The 19895-nt window shown below is 27.3% G+C and overlaps 1 protein-coding gene across 2 annotated transcripts in view; it reads left to right on the top strand.

The window, feature by feature from the left end:
* LOC113372786 overlaps nucleotides 1-19187 on the top strand; it is a 66368-nt gene extending 47181 nt beyond the window's left edge. For both annotated transcript variants that reach the window (XM_026613126.1, XM_026613127.1), the window contains exons 3-5: nucleotides 9974-10054; nucleotides 16926-17213; nucleotides 18860-19187. In XM_026613126.1, coding sequence (XP_026468911.1) covers nucleotides 9974-10054; nucleotides 16926-17213; nucleotides 18860-19081 — 591 coding nt within the window. In that variant the 3' untranslated portion in view covers nucleotides 19082-19187. The remainder of the gene's footprint in view (nucleotides 1-9973; nucleotides 10055-16925; nucleotides 17214-18859) is intronic.
* Nucleotides 19188-19895: the final 708 nt, after the last annotated feature.

Raw genomic sequence — 19895 nt, 5'->3', positions numbered from 1 at the left:
TCATTGTCAATAGCGATTCACGCAATAATGGGAGAAAAATTTTATAAGAAAGATATTTTGAGAGAAAATTAGAGAAAACATTTGATAAGAAAACCGAAATATAAAAGTTATTTGATTATCTGAAATTTTGTTGAGAATCTTTTTATCTGGCTTTGTTTGTTTGCATCGACTTGATGATATTTTTCTTCAAAATAAGTTTATGAGCACCTCCATTAATTTGAACATGTACTGTACATACATCAGAATTTATAAAAATATTAATAAAAACAAAATACTCTAAACTTTTTCTTTACGAATATCATCAATCCTACGATTGATTTGGAAAAAATACCATATTACAAATTTGTAAAATTTCACATCTCATAGACATTTACTACTTGAGTTGTATATCTTATTATTAGCTTATTCATACCAAATTCTAAGAACTAGCTGTAAATTTTTCTTACACATTTCATAAGAGTAATATGTCTAAAACCGTATAGAAAGCCGTCTCTTTACTTGGAGAGCATTTACATAATAAGTCGTTTTTATTTACTCTACAAAATCTTTGTATTCAGAAATACCTCATCTGGAACGAATGTGGTTTTCTTCTACGGTTTTGTTCTATATAACAGATAATCACGTATTCTAAGAATTATTTTCTGTAATGTTTTTTGATAATCATAAATTTAAACAAATTCTACCGACCAAATTGCATAAAACTTTTTTGGAAGAAATTTCTAGGTTAGCATTTTTTAGTTTACACTTAAACTTTTATTAGTTTTGTAAACAATCATATTTAAGAATTGAACTATTTTCAATTTACCTGTTCAATTTTGTTTAGTATAATAATAGTCTAGTCATTTAAGCGTAAATTAGGCAAGAATCTCGGAATTCGAGATACCCAGCCGTAAGACTGTGAATACTTGTAAATTGACACACTAAAGTTGTCTCAAAAGCTACATATAGTAGCGTGTCAATACCATATGTAGGTTTAGAGACAACTTAAGGGTGTATAAGTATTTACAGACTTACAGCTAGGTATCTCTAATTCTGAGATTCTTGCCTAATTTAAGCTTAAAAAATGACTGGACTATTATTGTACCAAACCAAATTATTGAACTTACTATAATGATTGGACTATAAGATACAGAACTAAGAAAACTTTGTGTGGGGGAGACAATGAAAAGCATGATCAGAATCAGATTTGTTGATCTCAAATATTGATATGTCATCAATTTCTATATAATTTATTAACTTCAGATTTTATTAGCATAATTTGATGCCAAATGTGATTATATGTCTGTTCGCCTTTCAGTCTTAACGGTCCGTTAGCCTGATCAGAAGGAAGATTTCTTTTGAGACCACATCAGTCAGTGGAAAGTAATTTCGTTTTATGATAAATTATTATCAGTCTGCAAATATTCTATAAGAAATTACAAAAATTCTGGGAAAATTTTGAGTTGATCGTAATAGTATGTCTATAAATATATAAGGTCTATTTGTACTAATAGAATGAACAATTGGTTCATATTAGAAATGGATAACTCACTCCGGAGTTATCACTCCGATACCTCGGAATAAATTTGAGTGGAGTTGTCTCACAGGATTTGTCATATCCGACTTCCCTAAACTGATACCAAATCTGTTAACATGTGCAGATATTTGCTTGAGATTTTTTACTAATACAAAGATTTGGATCGAAAGAATTGGCTTTTGCCTCGTCTTAAAATAATGCTATTTTGTATTCTATATTCTGTATAGGATAATGTTTGTCCGTAAATGAGCTTTTTCAATGGTATACAACCAGCTAAAAAATATTTAGTATTATATTATAACTTTAAAAAAAAAAAATTATTATGATTTTATAATTATGTAATAGTATGCTAATTAAACTACCTAATGTATATAATCATTTCTCGAAAAGGATATAATAAAAGAATGTGAGGTATTATTATTTAGTGAAAGATTTACTTATTTCATATATTATAATATAAGGTTTACTGCATTATTTTCATATAAAAATAAACATATTCAAAGAATTCTATATTTTCTCTTCAAAAATAATTACAAAATTGTTTCTGATTCCCAAGTTTTTTGTCAATTTGAGATTTGTATGCATATTGAAATGCATAAAATAGTAATTATTATAATAAAATGAACAAAAATGTTTTAACTATTTGTAAACTATTTCCAAAGTTCTAATAAATCCTTAGATATGTTAACACACACTGGAGAACACATTTGTGTCAAGTATTATATTTCAAAGTTGTCGGAGTTGTGGAGCTGTTAAGTGGATATAACTCCTCTCTGAAGCGGAGTCAAATCCTAACCGATCCGGCTTCGGATATGATAAGCTCATCTCTAGTTCATATCAATCTAGGTTTTCAATACTAGGTCCAAAAAAATCTAGGATGTGATTACTAGGACTCTATTATGAAAACTAAATTTTGGAAACTCCTTCCCCACATATTTTTGCATAAAATATATTGATAGCTGGCTTATATATTCTGAATATATATTATATCTACGACGACGTTCTCGGACAAGATCGAATGACCCAAAACAAGGGTACTCCGAACAACGTCCATCAGTCACGTGCTTAAGGTCAGTGTCATGTACGTGACAATACATGCAGTGATTAGTGCTGTACCCATACTTTCGAAAAAAACGATACATTTTAATGGGTTATATGGCTTTTCTCACAAAATATATATATTAACTATGGAAGGGGTCGTCTATTAGTCAATTGAGGTTTTAAGGGTGAGGGGGGGGGGAGAAAAAATTACAAAATATCACGTTCGAGAAAGAGAGGTATAGTAATATATCACGTGTATTTATTTTTTATCTATTTTTTTAAATCCATACTTTTCAGAAAAGATAAAAAAATGTACAACTTTTTCTCGTAACTAAATATACACGTAATGTTTGGAGAGTGAAATGGGGGGAGGGGGTGTAATTTTGAATATCACCATGTATCATCAAGGGAAAAGGGGTGGTGCAAAAATCCTTAAAAAATCCATCACGTGGTTAATGGACGCCCCCAAAGATGATTTCACGAAAATATATTATAAAATTATGTGTTTACCAAACTTTGTATATGAAAAGCAATTATGCATAGGTAATGATATGCATAATTGCATATGATATATTTTCTTAGGTAATTAGTATGAAGTAAAATGGATATGATTTCAAAATAGCAAAATAAAATTAAAAATCAAATGTGAAGATGCTTTATTTTTGCTAGAAACATAGTGATAAAATGGAATATGTCAATAATTAAATTTGCGATAAACTAAAATAGGCAAAGAGAAAAAAGTTTAAAATATTTTCGTAATTAAGAACAAAGTTTTCATATTCAGGAAAATAAATATATATATATATATATATATATATATATTTAAAATTAACAGAAGCACTGTTTATATAATAATAAAAATTATATGTATATATTATCCTAAGAAATTCTATATAAAAATAATACTCTTTTTTAAAAAAAAATCTTAAATTAAAAGTTTTCAAGTCACTAAACTCTTCTAAAATTCAGATCCTGATCTTGTATTCCATGAGTCATAGTTTTCCAACGTATTTCATGATTCATATATTCTGAATATGCGAGATTTTATGTTCATAACACCTTATTAATATATTATAAATAATGTATAAAATATGTATAAGTTAAAAGTTGGTCTCATTTGCAATAAATCTACATTTTCATAGAAAAAAACATTCATAATAAGCAAACTTATCTTACAGCAATAAAATGTTATATTCCCAGAATAGATTCCACATAGAGCAACAAAATCATTCTGATTGTGCTAAAAAATACTGCAATTATGTATAAATTAAAGTGGACTTTTGATTATTTTGTTATGCTATTTATCGAATAGTCGAAACATAATTACTACTAATAAAAAATATAAAAAATATTTTGAAAATTCATATTTCCTGATTTCAAACTTGAATCGAATATATAAATAGAAAACACTGATGAATCTTTAACTATTTATACTTTTTATAATAATTATATAATTATTATACACAAATATATATGACAATTATCCAATTAACCATTTCATCTGGACCACACTAGAAAATCAAATTAATGTCTAGATCGAAAATTCACTTCGAAGTTGTACGCTGACATTTTTTTTATATTTCGGAAGTGCTGAACAAGGTTGATCCGTTTTCAGATTTCACCTCGTAATTTAAAGGACAAACGACACTCCTTTTAAAATTACAAGACACATAATAATTTACGTCTGTTCTTCTGTTTGGTTTCCAAAACTTTCGAAACCATTTTCTGGTGTCAAAGTAGATGTATGTCAGCCTGATTAGTTTCTGGTAAAGATTAGTAATGGGAACGTTCTGGAATGCATTTTCCAAGAAGTAAAAGCCGACCCACGTTAGTCAGACTTATAGTAATTAAAATGACAAAAGACTGAATAAATCACATGAAATTACGCCTTCATAAATAAAAACATTAGCGTAGGTTGTTTATTATGATTCATATTCCATACACGAGTTCTTACAACGATCCTTGTAGTGTTCGAAGCCAATCTGAGCAAATCCCAAGTTTAATAGCAAAGCATTAAAAATATTATTTCTCTACATAAAAATTAACAAGAGATGGAACCAACAAACAAATAAATTATTAAGAAATGCATTCAGTCCCTCTGAATGCCGAGTTTTTATCGTATATAAAGCTGACACTGAATGCATATATACGCATTTATTGAGGTACGAATGATGAAGGACAGTGCTCTATAACCTTTCTCAGGTGGAAATTAATTTATGGCAAATTGATAAAAGAAATAATAATCCAATTAAGTTTACGTTGCACTTTTTTATACAACTACATCTTAGAATGTGATTTAGTAAAAGTTTTTGGCAGAATATGTACATCACAATATTTTTGAGCATTTATTTTGATATACTTATAAGTTATCAGAATATTGGTCGTCTTATTCATATTGAGCATTATGTCCAAATTTAATTGAATGTATATACTACTTTAGAAAAGATAATTCCAGTTTTAAGTAAATACATAAAAGAAAATATACCTTTTGATTGACGAATTATAGAACATTCAATGAACATTCAAATACAAATACATACTATGCAAAAATATTTCTGAAAATTACATAGTGCAACACTTAAATATTTTTAAAATAATTTATATGTATTAGGAACATTTTTATAATAAGCTAATATAGTTTAATATTCTATATTATTTCTTCTCAAATTGCATTTTTGCATTTTAAATATGTATGTAAAACAAATAAAAGAAAATTAATAGTCTTATTGGAACCATTATGTAATAGAATAAGACTACCATTCAAAAACTCTAATATTCATTTACAATCTAAAAAACTTTAATATTTATACAAAAATTAAAAAAATTAGGAGTAAGAAGTATCAAGAAAAAATCTCGTTCAATTTTGTTAAAAAAAATCATCAAAGCACGGTTTTAACAAAATATTGGACAAGTCAACTCTTTATGAGTTTAATTCAATATAATTGTTGGTATATCAGTTAATGCGCTATTTTAATTCAAAAATTGAAAAAGTTTAACCTTGCGATTTTTTCTCTGGACTATAAACTAGTATTGTTAAATATTTAACATTTTCTGCATTTCTTGTAGGGTACAAAACATGCTCAAACTAAAAATATTTATTATCCCTGCAAAATATTAAGTTTCTCGACTATGTTGCCAATCATTGCGATCTTCTACGTGCTAATTCTTAATCAAGCTATTTATAAAGTTACAATAACTTATTGATATGAATATCTTTTTATTGACAATCATAAACCGTAATTTCTTAAGACTATGCGACATATCAGTGATTCTACATCATTTACTCAATTGAACAATATAAATTTATAGAAAGAAATATAAGACTTACAGTCTAAATTACTTTTTTATTCAATATATCCTTTAATTTTGGAAAATTATATTATAGTTTTTGTAGGACTTTAATGGTTTAGTATATTTATTAAGACCAAGTACTCTATCGTTATACCAAGTAAATTTTAAACTACTCCTTTTTTCAAAGTTTGATGAATTTTTAAAATTAAACTACTTGTCGTAAGCTTGTAATATTTCAGTAAGTTCTATAAGATATATATCGCCAAAAAAAGTTCTATAAAATCGGCTTATTTTTTTTGTCAACAGTTAATTACCAGAAAACGGCTCGATAGATTTTCACCTAAAACTAATCAGTATCATTCCAAATTAAATTTTTGCGAACAGTTTTTGATTTTTTAAATTTGATTTGGTAGTTTGAGCTTAAATGTGGACGAGAAATTTAACACTATTTTTCAAATTACAAAGAAACGGCTCGGCAGACCATCCAAAACTGACGAACGATAGTTCTCAATGAGATACATCAAATGGCTTTTAGATTTCTAAAATCGGTTCTGGCGTTTTTGAGAGAACGTCGATCAAAGGTCTAATTTTGACAAATGCTAAAAAAACAATACTAAGTTTTGCAAACTTTGACGAATTTTTAAAGTTAAACGAGTTGTTGTAGGGCCGTAATATTTTAGTATGATCTATAAGACTATGGTATCTACTGTCAAAAAAATCATAAAAATCGTAGAAAAAACTTTTTTCAACACTTTATTACAATAGCGAAAACATAAACTTCTCCTTCGGGAAGTTAAAAAATCACAATAATAACATAAAACTAGAAAAGTAAATAAAGATTATTCTTAGAAATTCTCGTATAATACGTCTTATTTAGTGAATTGTTAAATCACTATTGTCGTTAAATGGAATTTTTAAATTATTAATAATGAAGGTTCGTATAAAGATTGTTGAAACGCTGTATTAATGTTAATGATATACCCAATGCTCTGCGATATCCTTGAAAAATACTTTTTAGCGTCTTTTTGTCCTGCGTTTATGAACTGGCTTGTCTTTTCAATATCGCCGCGCGACGTTGAGCTCAAAATAATCGAGTATCTTGTATTTATTTTATCAATATGTTATTGATTCTAAAGAATAATTCACGAAGTTCTAAAAAATCATCAAATAGAGGTTAGGCAAGCGTTGGGTTGCTATTTGTCCAACCACATCATTAAGAAGTCATCACAATATCTCATAGGACTCGTTGGACTGATTGCTGTTGATGGCAAATACTGCAAAAAATTCTATGAAATGCATACACCTGAATCCCTACAATTAAAGTAAAACGGCGTTGCACACGTTTAAAACTTTTAATTTCTAATTTTTTAATTCTGCCACCTTGTTATTATGGGGCTCATAATGTTTATGGAAATGTTTGCAACTCAGTCTCACCACTTAAAAGTAGCCACATGTGTATATAATTTTAATTTAACACAAATGATGGTAGTTTTTGAAATTGCTGGAACATTCTAATTTTTATTAAGATTTTATATACAATGGATATAATGTTACTAAACTATCATTTATTCCACCATTGTGGTGTCAGCTACTCATTATTCGTTTGTCGTGCATTTAACAATCAGTTTGTCTCAATTTTATTTTCATCTTATTTGAGATGTTATTAGTTTTAACGACATAGGCCGACGATTCGAGATTTAAAGTAGAGATTATAAGCATGAAATCTTAGAGCTAATGTTATATTGATACTGAAAGCCATTATCAAATAGTAAACTGCAAGAAAATTCCTTCCATGCATAGGTTTTTGTACCCCACATGATCTTTATTGTTCATGGTTTGTTGATGTTCATTTTGTCCATTTAGTCAGCTTTTTTGTTCTCAACAAATAAGCGTATTTCGAAGAATTCTGATCTTCAAGATTGCATTTTAAAATCTATCAACAAATATAAACAAAATACTTCACTAACATTTTATGCATTAATAAAAATATCAGAGACCACGTAAACTTTTTCGTTGTTCGACATCATTACTATTCCAGTCATTTTTGAAACTGTCTCTTGTCAAAAAATGTTATACTTTGAGTAGATTCACGGAAACTTCGCACAGATATTTTTAATCTATGGACAATATTCGCAGATTTTGCTAAAATAATTGGTTCAGAGTCTTCTTCATGAATAAGTTCTAAAAATTTTGTTGGACAAATGCGGAATCCTAGATTTTGTAAAATTATTTTTTTGCTTGGCAAACATACACCTTTTGTTTTTTTTTTAATATTTTTCCTAAAAATCGTGTCCAGAAAATTATATTTAAACATCAGATTATTTATATACAGGGCTATATCTATTCCTTAGATAGATCAAAAAATCTGGAACGTAAAAATATGGAAAAAATTACTTTCAATTTCTAGATAATCTCAATAAATTATTCCACTTGAAGTGCATGTTCATGTGTATCAACTACGATTACAGAAAAACTAATACTAGTAATACAATTAATGATTAATTATACAAAATAATAATTACAAATTATACAATTCTTACATTCATAAAATGAACTGGTGATCTATGGCATCGTGCCTTAAGGCAAATTAGAAACGAAATTAAATATTCGAGGAATATTAAATGTTTTTAAATAGATTATTATAAAAACAGTAACATTGTCTAATATTTATAAGAATTATATAAACTGAATTGCAAAATTAAAATTATTTATTCAAATTATATAGGTGAGTTTTAGAACTTTGGCCAGAATTAAAATTAAAATCCGAATTGTTGTCGATATATAAAAAAAACTAAAAGCAATTATTTCGTCAACACCAGCAGATAGTTTTTTAAATCATTCAAATCGGAGGCTTAGCTCTCTCAAAAACTGCCATTTTTTGCACATTTAGCTCAGTATCTTCAAAATGGCTGGACCTGTCTTTGCTGAAAGTTAATTACCACTTCTTCCCATCATTACTAATTGAATTTTTTTGAATCATTCCAATCGGATGTTCCGTTCTTTCAAAAGCTCGATTTCTATTTTCTGCACTCTTTGCTCCGTAACTCCAAAACGACTAGACCGACATTTACAAAATACTAATCAGCACATTTTCCTATCAATAGGAATCGATTGCTTTTTCAATCATTCAAACCGGTTGGGCTGTACTCCCGAAAAAGTCGACAACAAATTGTATCCACACATACATACACACATACACATCCATTTTGTCTGAGGTATGCCAAATGTTCAGAAACCTTTGAAAACAGAGTATATGCAAAAATTTTGAATTCCCTAAAACTTACTCTATGGGAAGTTGAAAAATATCATAAATAGATGCCATATAATGTTTGCCAAAAATTATTGTTTTCAGGTGGATTTATACTTTTCTTAATCGATTGACTATGAGCAATTATGAATCTTTTTTAAAAACGTCTTGATAAAATAATTTAATGAATTATAGATAGAACTAAATGGATGATCATTTCAAACAAATACTAAGTCTTCTTATATATATTCTTCTCTGAATAATGCAAGCATGAGTACGTTCTATGATAACTGCTAGTAAATAAAATTTGTATATATATATATATATATATATATATATATATATATATATTAGAGTGGTTCTTAACATGGGTGTTTTCGAATTTCCTCCCCGGAGCTTAAAGCTTCCAAATTGTTGAAAAAACAGCTCTGGAATCTAACCAAAAGTTTCTATGGAAATAACACGAATAAAATTACATTTCTTCTATGGCTTAGCGACAAGTAAACCAAAATTTTGAGAATTTCATTGCAGAACATTGTATTTGCTTATTTTGATAATAAATAAAAAATTTACAACAAAAATTTGATATATTCAAAAAATAAGTATTTACTTATGAAGAAGAACCAAGAGACTTTTGGTGGAGAGCGGACTATATTGGTGTTAATATATTAAGAGCTAAAGCTTTCAAAGAATTTTTTAAATTAATTTGGAAGCATTTGAGCCCTTGGGAGCAAAGAAATTCGAAAACATCCATAATGTATACATAGTATTTATTACATATAATAGATATAAATGTATAATATTCACATGTGTTTGTAAATCATTTATCCAAATGTAATGTGTTGTACTTATTGTATTGTGTTGTGATGTGATTTCAGTGTGGTTACTTGGAGGGACTCCGGTCACAGCTGGGCGGGTGGACGCAAAGAGTTAAATCTTGGTACTGGGGAAGACCTTTAGTAAGTGCAAAATGACATTGTGCGTGTGCGCGTTGTCATGACCTCCTATTCAAATTTCATTTTTGTCTGCACAAATTTTTAATATCAATTAAAACCAATCATACAGAATTGAACCAATATTTTAGATGGTAAAGGATTGAGTACCTACTACGATGGCTAAATTTAATTAATTGATGATGCAAAGGAAAATTATATCACGGCTGTTCATTTTCATGCCGAATTGTGCTAGTCTAACATTTTATCTTCATCGCTCTATCTATCCTATCTATTTTTTCATATCCATATACAATTAATGGATAATACATGCAATAATAAGAATAAGGCAGACTAACTTTGAATTTTTAATAACATAATTTAACACAGTATCACAATAGAAAATTGTATACCGATTTCTCTCTATAAAGTGAAATTATTAATTGAATACTTTGTCGCCTAGCTAGTTTATCTTCAATGAGAAGTTTTAGAAAAAAATATACGGAATTATCTCATCTTTATAAAACCAGATATTTGGTTATCTTTAGCACTTATTTTATAGCATTTTCATAAAATTGGATTAATTTTTTTGTCTGTACCAATAGAATGCACTTTTTTGTGTGAGTAGTCTGCAAATCTTTGAAATCTGCCATCTTTGTAGTCTGCCAAAATTTGAAATTTTAGAAAAAAATTTCACATTTTACTACAATACCGCAATGAGAATTCTTTAAATTAACTTTTAATAATAAACGGTAGTCTGACCGAAGGCAGGTCCATCATGTCAGAGCACCACAAATCAAAGATTTCCTTGTCCTTCCCTATTTAGGTTTGAATCAACTTGTTTAGAAATAAATGTCTACATTATGAAAACATTTTTAATTATTTGATAAATATGATACTATTAACAAATTTATAAATAAAATACCTAGTTTGCCTATCCAAATCAAAAAATATTTATGTTTTACTAATGAAAGCCATCGTATTGAATCAAGCTACTAAATATAAAAATAAAATCTACGTATTAGATATTGATAGATAATTTCATATAATTTAAATATTATTATTGGTTCTTTTCTCTTTATGGTCATGACTTCTAAAAAACATCTTCAATATATTCCATAACGTTAGTTTCGTCTATGTGTGCATCAACTAACAATCAAATTAGTTATCTGCATTCTAATAGCTCAATATTTATCTAACATTTTTCATCTTTTCCAAAGCATGTTGATGCTTACGGATTTTCTCAGCCTGACTCTCAAAAAATCATTGAAAAGGAATGTTAGCACTTTTTTATTTCTCTAAATGTTTAAATTCATTCATGGATCACTTCGGTAGTCGTGTTTCACTATAGATCAGTAGTAATTGGCACTTGTAGATATGTAATTCACTATGATAAAAATTATTTTTCAAAATTTAATCTAACTAAATTTGTAATTAAACTTGTATTTTATCAAATAGTATAACTTTGAGTTTTTTAATTAATTATTTTGGTTTGATTTAATTATTTTCGGGTATAACGTATGAGTTTTGATGGTGTTAATTTGTATGATTTTCAATATATGTATATATATTGAATATATATATATATATATATATAATTACATGTGGTAAATTAATTATTTGAACAAAGGCAGATATTAGCGATAAAATCTAATCTTTGGCTTTAGTCTTTTGGCTCTATTTTTAATGCTAAAAGTTTGTGTTCTAAAATCGATAATTGGCCATTGATCGATTTATAATAGTAAAAATTTGCTTGAAATTTTTATGATATCTTAGATTTATTCATTGAGGTATAATTGGCATTTTGCCTTAGACTATTCACAGAAACTGTCCGATAATGTGTAAATAATTAATAATCGACATAATTGGAAAGAATTCGGTTTTGGCTTTTAAAACTTTGATATGGCATTTCATTACAAACTTTAAGGCATTTTTATAATTATTTATCATTCCTTCTAATTGTATTAATTTTATTATATATTCATTGTTAGTTCCAAAAACACCGTTGGTATCATAGTCCAAAATTATAAATTATAATTGAGCTTTTTTTTCTTTGAATTGATAGTTTTGATATTGAAAGTAAAATAATTTTATGATTGGAATTCGGTATTGAATATAATATACAATATTTCTGGCAACCTGATAGGAAATACAATATTTTAATTTGACTAATGGTACAAAATATTAGTTAGAAGTAAACCATAATACTTGTGAATATTAGTCTCATTTGTGGAGAAGGTACTGAGTTTTTGTTATACAATTTTTATCACATATTAAAAATTATTCAATTTAGTTATAGAAATATGAACCACATTTAATTTTTCTAAATCCATAAATATTTCAAAATCATTCAAAATATTTCTAAATAACTAAATCATGATTTTTATCGTGATTATATAATATGCCTCAAACGATAACCAGCCTGTTATAATTAATAATTATTTCATAATAACAAATAAATTCAGTCGATATTCTGTTACAACCAATAATCAAAGCTTCTCCAACAAATGCAATTTCTAGATGGATTTGATAAAAAATTCAGCCAAAAGACGAGCCAAATACACCTAATTAAAAATCTTTTTATTTTATTTATTTGCGAATAACTTTTACCACACATCAAATATTATATTAAATTTTCTTATATCGTTCAATTATTATTATTATTTTATTAGAGCATGCTAATTATGTTATATAGATTTCACTAGAACCATCTGTGTCTTCAAACAAAAGTAGAGGTAGTGATATGTATTTAATAGAATCATTTGTTTTCTAATATTATTTTGCAAGGTGTGATTAATTTGTTTTTGTATTTATCTGCAAAATTATCTACAGTGCGAATATACATTAATTAAAACGATTAATAATATTTGTACTAGTGATAATTTAGTTGTAGTTACAAATATAAAAACAAATTGATTACATCATGTAAATACAACGTATCTTATACTAATTCATATGAAAAAATAATTCATAACAAAATTTCTCCTACAATACTAAAAACCATGATAGTAATATTTCAACATGTAGACGAAAACATACCATTATCTCATAAAATAACAAATTCTATATACTTTTTAATTATTTTATTTTCAAAAATTAATTTACAAGCAATACTTTACTCGTAGATATTGAACAATTTATTGTAAATTAATGGCTGGAAATTATAGTCTAACATATATTTCTTGTATAGTTTAAGAAATTTTCTTGAAAATTTTGGAGTAATTACGATAAAAATTTCATTCTCCCACAATGAAAAAAATGCAGTTTCGAATTGACAGTGTGAACAATTTGATAAAAACTTAAAAATAAATAAATTTCGCTAAGAACAATATGATTTTTTATAAGGGACAAGTTACAATATAGTTCTTGCTTTCTTTATATTAAAAACCACTACGATTTTTTATGTTATAGTTAATTTCTTCTATTACTCCACATAACCAAGATATGGTTTGATTAAATTTACTTATAGAATTGATTCAGTTTATGTGATTTAATTTACGCTGATTAATATAAACATTATCAGTTTTATTTATATTTAGAAAATTAAAATATTGATATACATGTTTTGAATCAGTTTGATCACTTTTTTGCAATTCTGATGCATTCAGCTAAAATCTCTCGATTAATTTACTCATCCATTATTTTATTTAGATACCTAATACTAGTTTTTGAATACTAATTAGTTCTTAGAAACATATTACTTCTAAAACGATTGACATGCTGTATAGACAATCTATCCAATCTAAATAGTTAAAAATCATCATTTTCTTTATTAATAAAATATACTTACCTAGAAAAGCACACATCGAATATACTGAACTTTATTATATCTAATTCACACACATTTTTTCAATTTACGCACCGCACAATGTTATTTTGCATGCTTTTGCCAATATTTCCATCAGATATCATATTATGATAAATTGAAGAAACTGAATTTATTTAAAATTGATTTTTCTCGATACACAAAGTCAGTTCTTTCATATTTATCAAAATGATATCTGCTATGTATAAGATTTACTAATGTGCATTTTATATTAAAGTCCATTCAGCGTATCAATAATAAAACATGAATATTTTTATCACCAAAAATTAATGTCATTATTAAATCTTATGCAAATTTAGTTAACTGTTTTTTGCAAATGTGATTTTCATGTATTTTGCGTTACTAGTTCACAATTTTAGTAAATATTATTGAATCAATGATAATATTTACTCTATTAAAGCTCATATATATTAGGGTGGTCATTAATGTAAATGTTTTTGAATTTTCTTGCTGTCAGGAGCTCAGATGCTTCCTTATTTATAAAGAAAAATTCTCTGAAAGTGTTAGCTCTTAATAATATTAACTTTAAGATAGTCCACACTCCAACCGAAGGTTCTATGGAAATAACATGGGTAAAATTTCATTTGTTTTATAACTTAGCGACAAGTTAATCAAAATTTTGAGAATAACATTTTATATGCTTATTTTGATCATAAATTGAAAATTTATTACAAAAATTTGATATATTTCAAAAATAAGTATTTACTCAGGAAGAAGAACCAAGAAACTTCCTTGGAGTGCGGACTATCTTAGAGTTAAAATTAAGAGCTAAAACTTTCAGAGATTTTTTTTTATCAATCAGCAAGGAATTTATATATATATATATATATATATATATATATATATAATGTTGAGTTAAGTTTTGCGTGATCAAGGTGCAACATGTGTAAAATGTTCTCTAAGATTTTTTTTATTTGAATTGAATTATAATTAATAATTGTAAAATTAAAATATTTTTCTTGCTCCTGCAACAAAATTATCTGCAAAATCCTGCAGCAAAACTTGCTGCAAACTTTGAACGGTTATTTAGGATAGTACTGTTATTAGCCAATTTTTAGATTTACTTTTGCAATATATCATATATATCGTTTTCCATAATTATTTGGAAACCGTTCTGATTTTTCCGTAATGTAAATACAGATTAGTAATCTCTGTAACTAGTTTACTTTTTCTGTCTTCCAATAATGCATCATAAAGAATCATGCATTGTTAAATTAATTGGATAACAATGATTTCATAAAACAAACAAAAATTATGTGAATTTTGAATGAATTTCACAACAATTCACAATTTACTCTCATTTATTGATTTCCCCCAACAAATGTTTTGGAATAAATACTACTCTATGGACCGACGTGAAAAATGTATATAATAGCTATATCATAAATTCCATAGTTAGGGTTGAAAATTTAAATATATTTTGATGTTTTTTTAAGGTTAAATAAAAATAATATTCTCTGCGAGTATTTTTTTAATGTTCGTGTGTTCTGCTAAAAGGAAACAAATTGACAACTAAATAAAACTTTCGTTTGTGACTCAACAATGTAAGCAAGTACTTTCGCTTTGGACTGAATCTTATGAATGAATCATAAATTTATTCACACATTTCAAAATTCAGGACGTTTAAATATTTGCTAATAATTATATAGATGTACCACTTTAGAAAGGATTCAAGAACTTTGGCATATATCGAACCATTTATGATTCATTTGTCTTGAATCATATATTTTAAATAATTCAATACACATTCAGGAGATGTAGAGTTAGAAGATGCAAATGACTTCAAGTTATTAGAGATAATTTAATAAAATAGAGATAGATTTTGCAATTAAAAAATTAGTTCTGTGATTTGATTTGATTTGATTCATACTGATAAAATAGACCTTAGAAAAAAAAATGATAATGTTATGCCTGGTGCAGCGAAACTAAACTAACTAAAATCAAATCAAATAAAATGGTACTCTGAAAATCCCGAAATAAATAAAAGCATTAAAGAACAAAGATGTATCTGAAACTAATAATTGATAAGGAACGGTCAATTCCAGTTCGGAAAATGAAGGTTTAAGACATTTTCCATCTCTGGATTTTCATAAATTTTTCGGAGAACCACGAATATTGCGATGTACTAGTTAGAAATTTTATCAAGGTTTGAGAAAAATTGTGTATTATGTAAATATGAATCCTATTTATAGACTCTATTAACACATTAAGACATCTTATTGAGCAGAGCACTTACAATAGATTCAATATATATATTATATATATATATATATATATATATATATAATACACAATATATATATATATATATATATATATATATAGATATCAAGGTGGTCTTTAATATGGACGTTTTTGATTTCTTTTGCTCCCAAGAGCTCAAATTCTTCCAAAATAATGGAAAAAAATCTCTAAACGTTGTAGCTCTAAATATTAACATTTAGATAGTCCGCAATTCTATTAAAAGTTTTGTATATTCATTAATTACATATGTCATTCAGTAAATTCTTGCGCCATCTGTGATAACAGCCATATGGTTCTGATGGCAACTTATTCCTGATAATTTGTGTGTCTACATCACCAATTAAATTAATATTTTGCTGCAAAATTAATTTTTACGCCATGATGGGTACATATTTGGTTAAGCAGTCCACATGGATTTAATTATAGAGGTTAAGTGATGAATTTAAGCAAGAATTTAGTTGACATATGGTAATAATGAATATACTAAATTTTTGATTTCGAGATTTTTTTGTTAATTTGGAAGCATTTTAGCCCTTGGGAGCAAAGAAATTCGAAAATGTCCATATTGAGGACCACTCTAATATATATGTATATACTTATTTGTCGAAAAAACGTTACTAGTAGAATGCCCTTCGTGTGAATTGAAACTATTATTTTCGGAAGTATTATTATAGTAAAATCTACTATATGAGGGTATCGGAAAACCTGCACTAATTCTTTACTATTGATTTACTTATACCGAATACAATTATCATTATATCAGTCCATGAATTTGCTCATAATCAATCATTTCCCTTATTACCTACATGTTGAATATTTTCTCGCTAGGAATTGGCCCATAAACTTTCACGAAGTTTCGATATGAAAGAAGACACGGCTTTGCTTGGTCCAAATAATAGTGCAGGTCCAAATGGAGGACCTGTTCGAAGGCACCAGTCAATGTCCCGGCTCGGAGGCGCACCTGCTTCTGGTGAAGCAGGCGGTACTCCCAGGGCAGTTTCTGATCAGCAAGGAAATCTTCATGTTGCTGTGAAGAAGAGCAAACCCATTTTGGGAATCGCCATTGAAGGAGGTGCCAATACAAAACATCCCTTGCCCAGAATTATCAATATTCATGTAAGTGGAACTTGCTAAAATATAAATATAAATTAGCTGTAAGTGAAATTCTGTCTTACGGCAATTAGGGCATCGTGCCTTAAGGCAAATTTCTGAAACTTCCCGTACCGCAATTCAAAATTCGAGTAATTAAAAATAATTGTAAATAATTGGTACGGAACCCATAGGAATGTAAACAAAATTTATACTTATTGTTAAAATCTCTATAAAATATCTGATAATTTGATGTGCATATGTCTAATGTTCATTTTGACCGCCAAATGGCTCATTTTTTTACTTTTTTCTTCATATCTCCAAAGTCGTTGGACCTGCCTTTCCGAAAATTTGAACAGTTCTTCATTTAGTCAATACAAATAAATTTTTTGAATTATTCAAATCGGACGCTCCGTTCTCTTAAAACCTGAGTTACCGTTTTCGACACTTTTTGCTCCGTATCTTCGGAACGGCTAGACCTGCCTTCGCCAAAAACTAATCAGCACGTCTCCTTATCAATACGAATCAAATGTTTTTTGAATTATTCAAATCGGTTGATCCGTGTTCCCGAAATCGTCGACGAAAATTTGTATCCGCACATACATACATACACGCACACACACACATACATCCATTTTTGCCAAACAAGGTATGCCAAAATATTCAAAAACTTCTGAAACGTAAAGATCTATAAAAATTTTCATTTTCGATTTTTTGCGGTTACTATAACTTTCCCTACGGGAAGTTAATAAATATAAAATTTTAGTTATTTTAGAGTTTTTATACTGAAGCCATAAGAGTCATATGATATATTTTTCTCTCTTTGTTGAAGTTAACGCTCTTTTAAAATAGAAGTTCTTCACATTTGTATATATATTTTTTTTCAGTGATCAATAATGCGATCGGTTAAATGTTTTAATTAGTACTAAAAAAAGATATTAATATTTAAAAACAACAGCAGAATTTTATATGCAAATTTAATCATTTTTTCCAAATAATTTTATAGAGTTGTATACAAATATATATATATATACAATATATATATATATATATATATATATATATATCATTCACACACAAATTCAACTCTCATTCTATGACATTATTATCGGTTATATCGACAATCAAAAAACAATCATCATTGCATTAAAAGCATTCGTCAATATATTTTCAAACTTTTTAAAAGTGCATTTATATCTATTTGTTACATAAAAACAGAGTATCTAACTCAAAAAAATCCTAGAACTTCTCAACTCAATAAGGAAAAATCTGTTGGAAAGTTGAAATCGATTTTAACTTCCCGTAGGGCAAGTTATAGTAATTTCTCTTTATTTTTATATGTGCATAATTTAAATAAATTTTTTGTCTAGAATATTATTAGCGTTGTTAGAAAATTAGTCCAAAAAATTTTTAGGGCAAGCTTCAAATAACTGTTGTGGAAAAAATCATTACTAAGATAATTTATTTAATGTATCCATAAAATTTATACACTGTGTAAACGTTTTCTAAACCAATATTTTTATGATATTATTTGAACAAGATGAAGCGCTAATTTAATCGATTATTATCGTTAAATAAATTTCCACAAGTAACTTACAAATTTTATTGTATTTTGCTACTATTAGTTAATGAACTTGTTACCGTTATGTATCTATTAATGTCCTATTTATTAGGAAAACGGTGCTGCATTTAGTGCCGGTGGTCTGGAAGTTGGCCAGTTGATACTAGAGGTGGACGGCAGATCAGTGGAAGGAATGCCTCATCAAGATGTTGCTCGTTTGATTGCAGAATGTTTTGCTCGACGAGATACACCTGATATAAATTTCGTAGTTGTGGAAGCAAAGAAATCCAATTTGGAACCTAAACCCACAGCTTTAATATTTTTGGAAGCATAACATTTGCTCTGCCTGCCCGCTTCGGAGCCCGATCCAGACGCCCCCGAACCAGGGGTTGATCTCACCGACAAAGCAACGCTCGAAAACGACCAAAAGTAATTTAATAATGGGATTTTTATATAAGAGAATGGTGATGGTAGATTTTAAAACTAATGAAAATCTAAAAGTATGCCACACATCACAATATTTTCATATCTATAACTTAATTATGAAACAATTACATTTCTTAACAATGATGAAAATGTTGTACTAATGTGTGGCACGGTTAAAATACGAATTGATCGCATGAAATAAATTATTTTATAAAATTAATAATTTGAATGCTTCAAATTATTAAAAAATTTAGTTTTTAAATTATTTATTATTAAAATTAATTGCATTAAATAACACCTAAAAATTTAATTACATTTAATATCAAGTAATTATTATAAGTTTTATGGGTTTACGATTCAAGAAATTGGCATCATATCGACGTATATTTACTAATTAATTTACTCAAATTCTATTTTACATTAAAAATAATTTTTGATGACTTATTTTTATTTATGAATTATCCTTTAATATTAATGGTATTTTGCTATAATATTATTTTTAGTACTAAATGCTTGAATAATGAATTCAAATCATTTCTAAATGCCTTATGTTCTCATATAATACTAATAAATTTAGTATATATCAAAATTGTAAATGAGCTTAAAAATCATTTCATATTAGTATAATGCGCAAGTAACTAAATATTTGAAATCGTTATTTTCAAGCGATCAGATTATCATCAGAAATTAAAGCAATGATTATCATCTCAAAAATAGAGTCA

Source organism: Ctenocephalides felis, unplaced genomic scaffold (assembly GCF_003426905.1).
Source record: "Ctenocephalides felis isolate EL2017-DRISC unplaced genomic scaffold, ASM342690v1 CF-g0.4_SCAFFOLD_01604, whole genome shotgun sequence".
NCBI classification, from domain to species: domain Eukaryota; kingdom Metazoa; phylum Arthropoda; class Insecta; order Siphonaptera; family Pulicidae; genus Ctenocephalides; species Ctenocephalides felis.
This window is presented reverse-complemented; position numbering and strand designations above follow the sequence as displayed.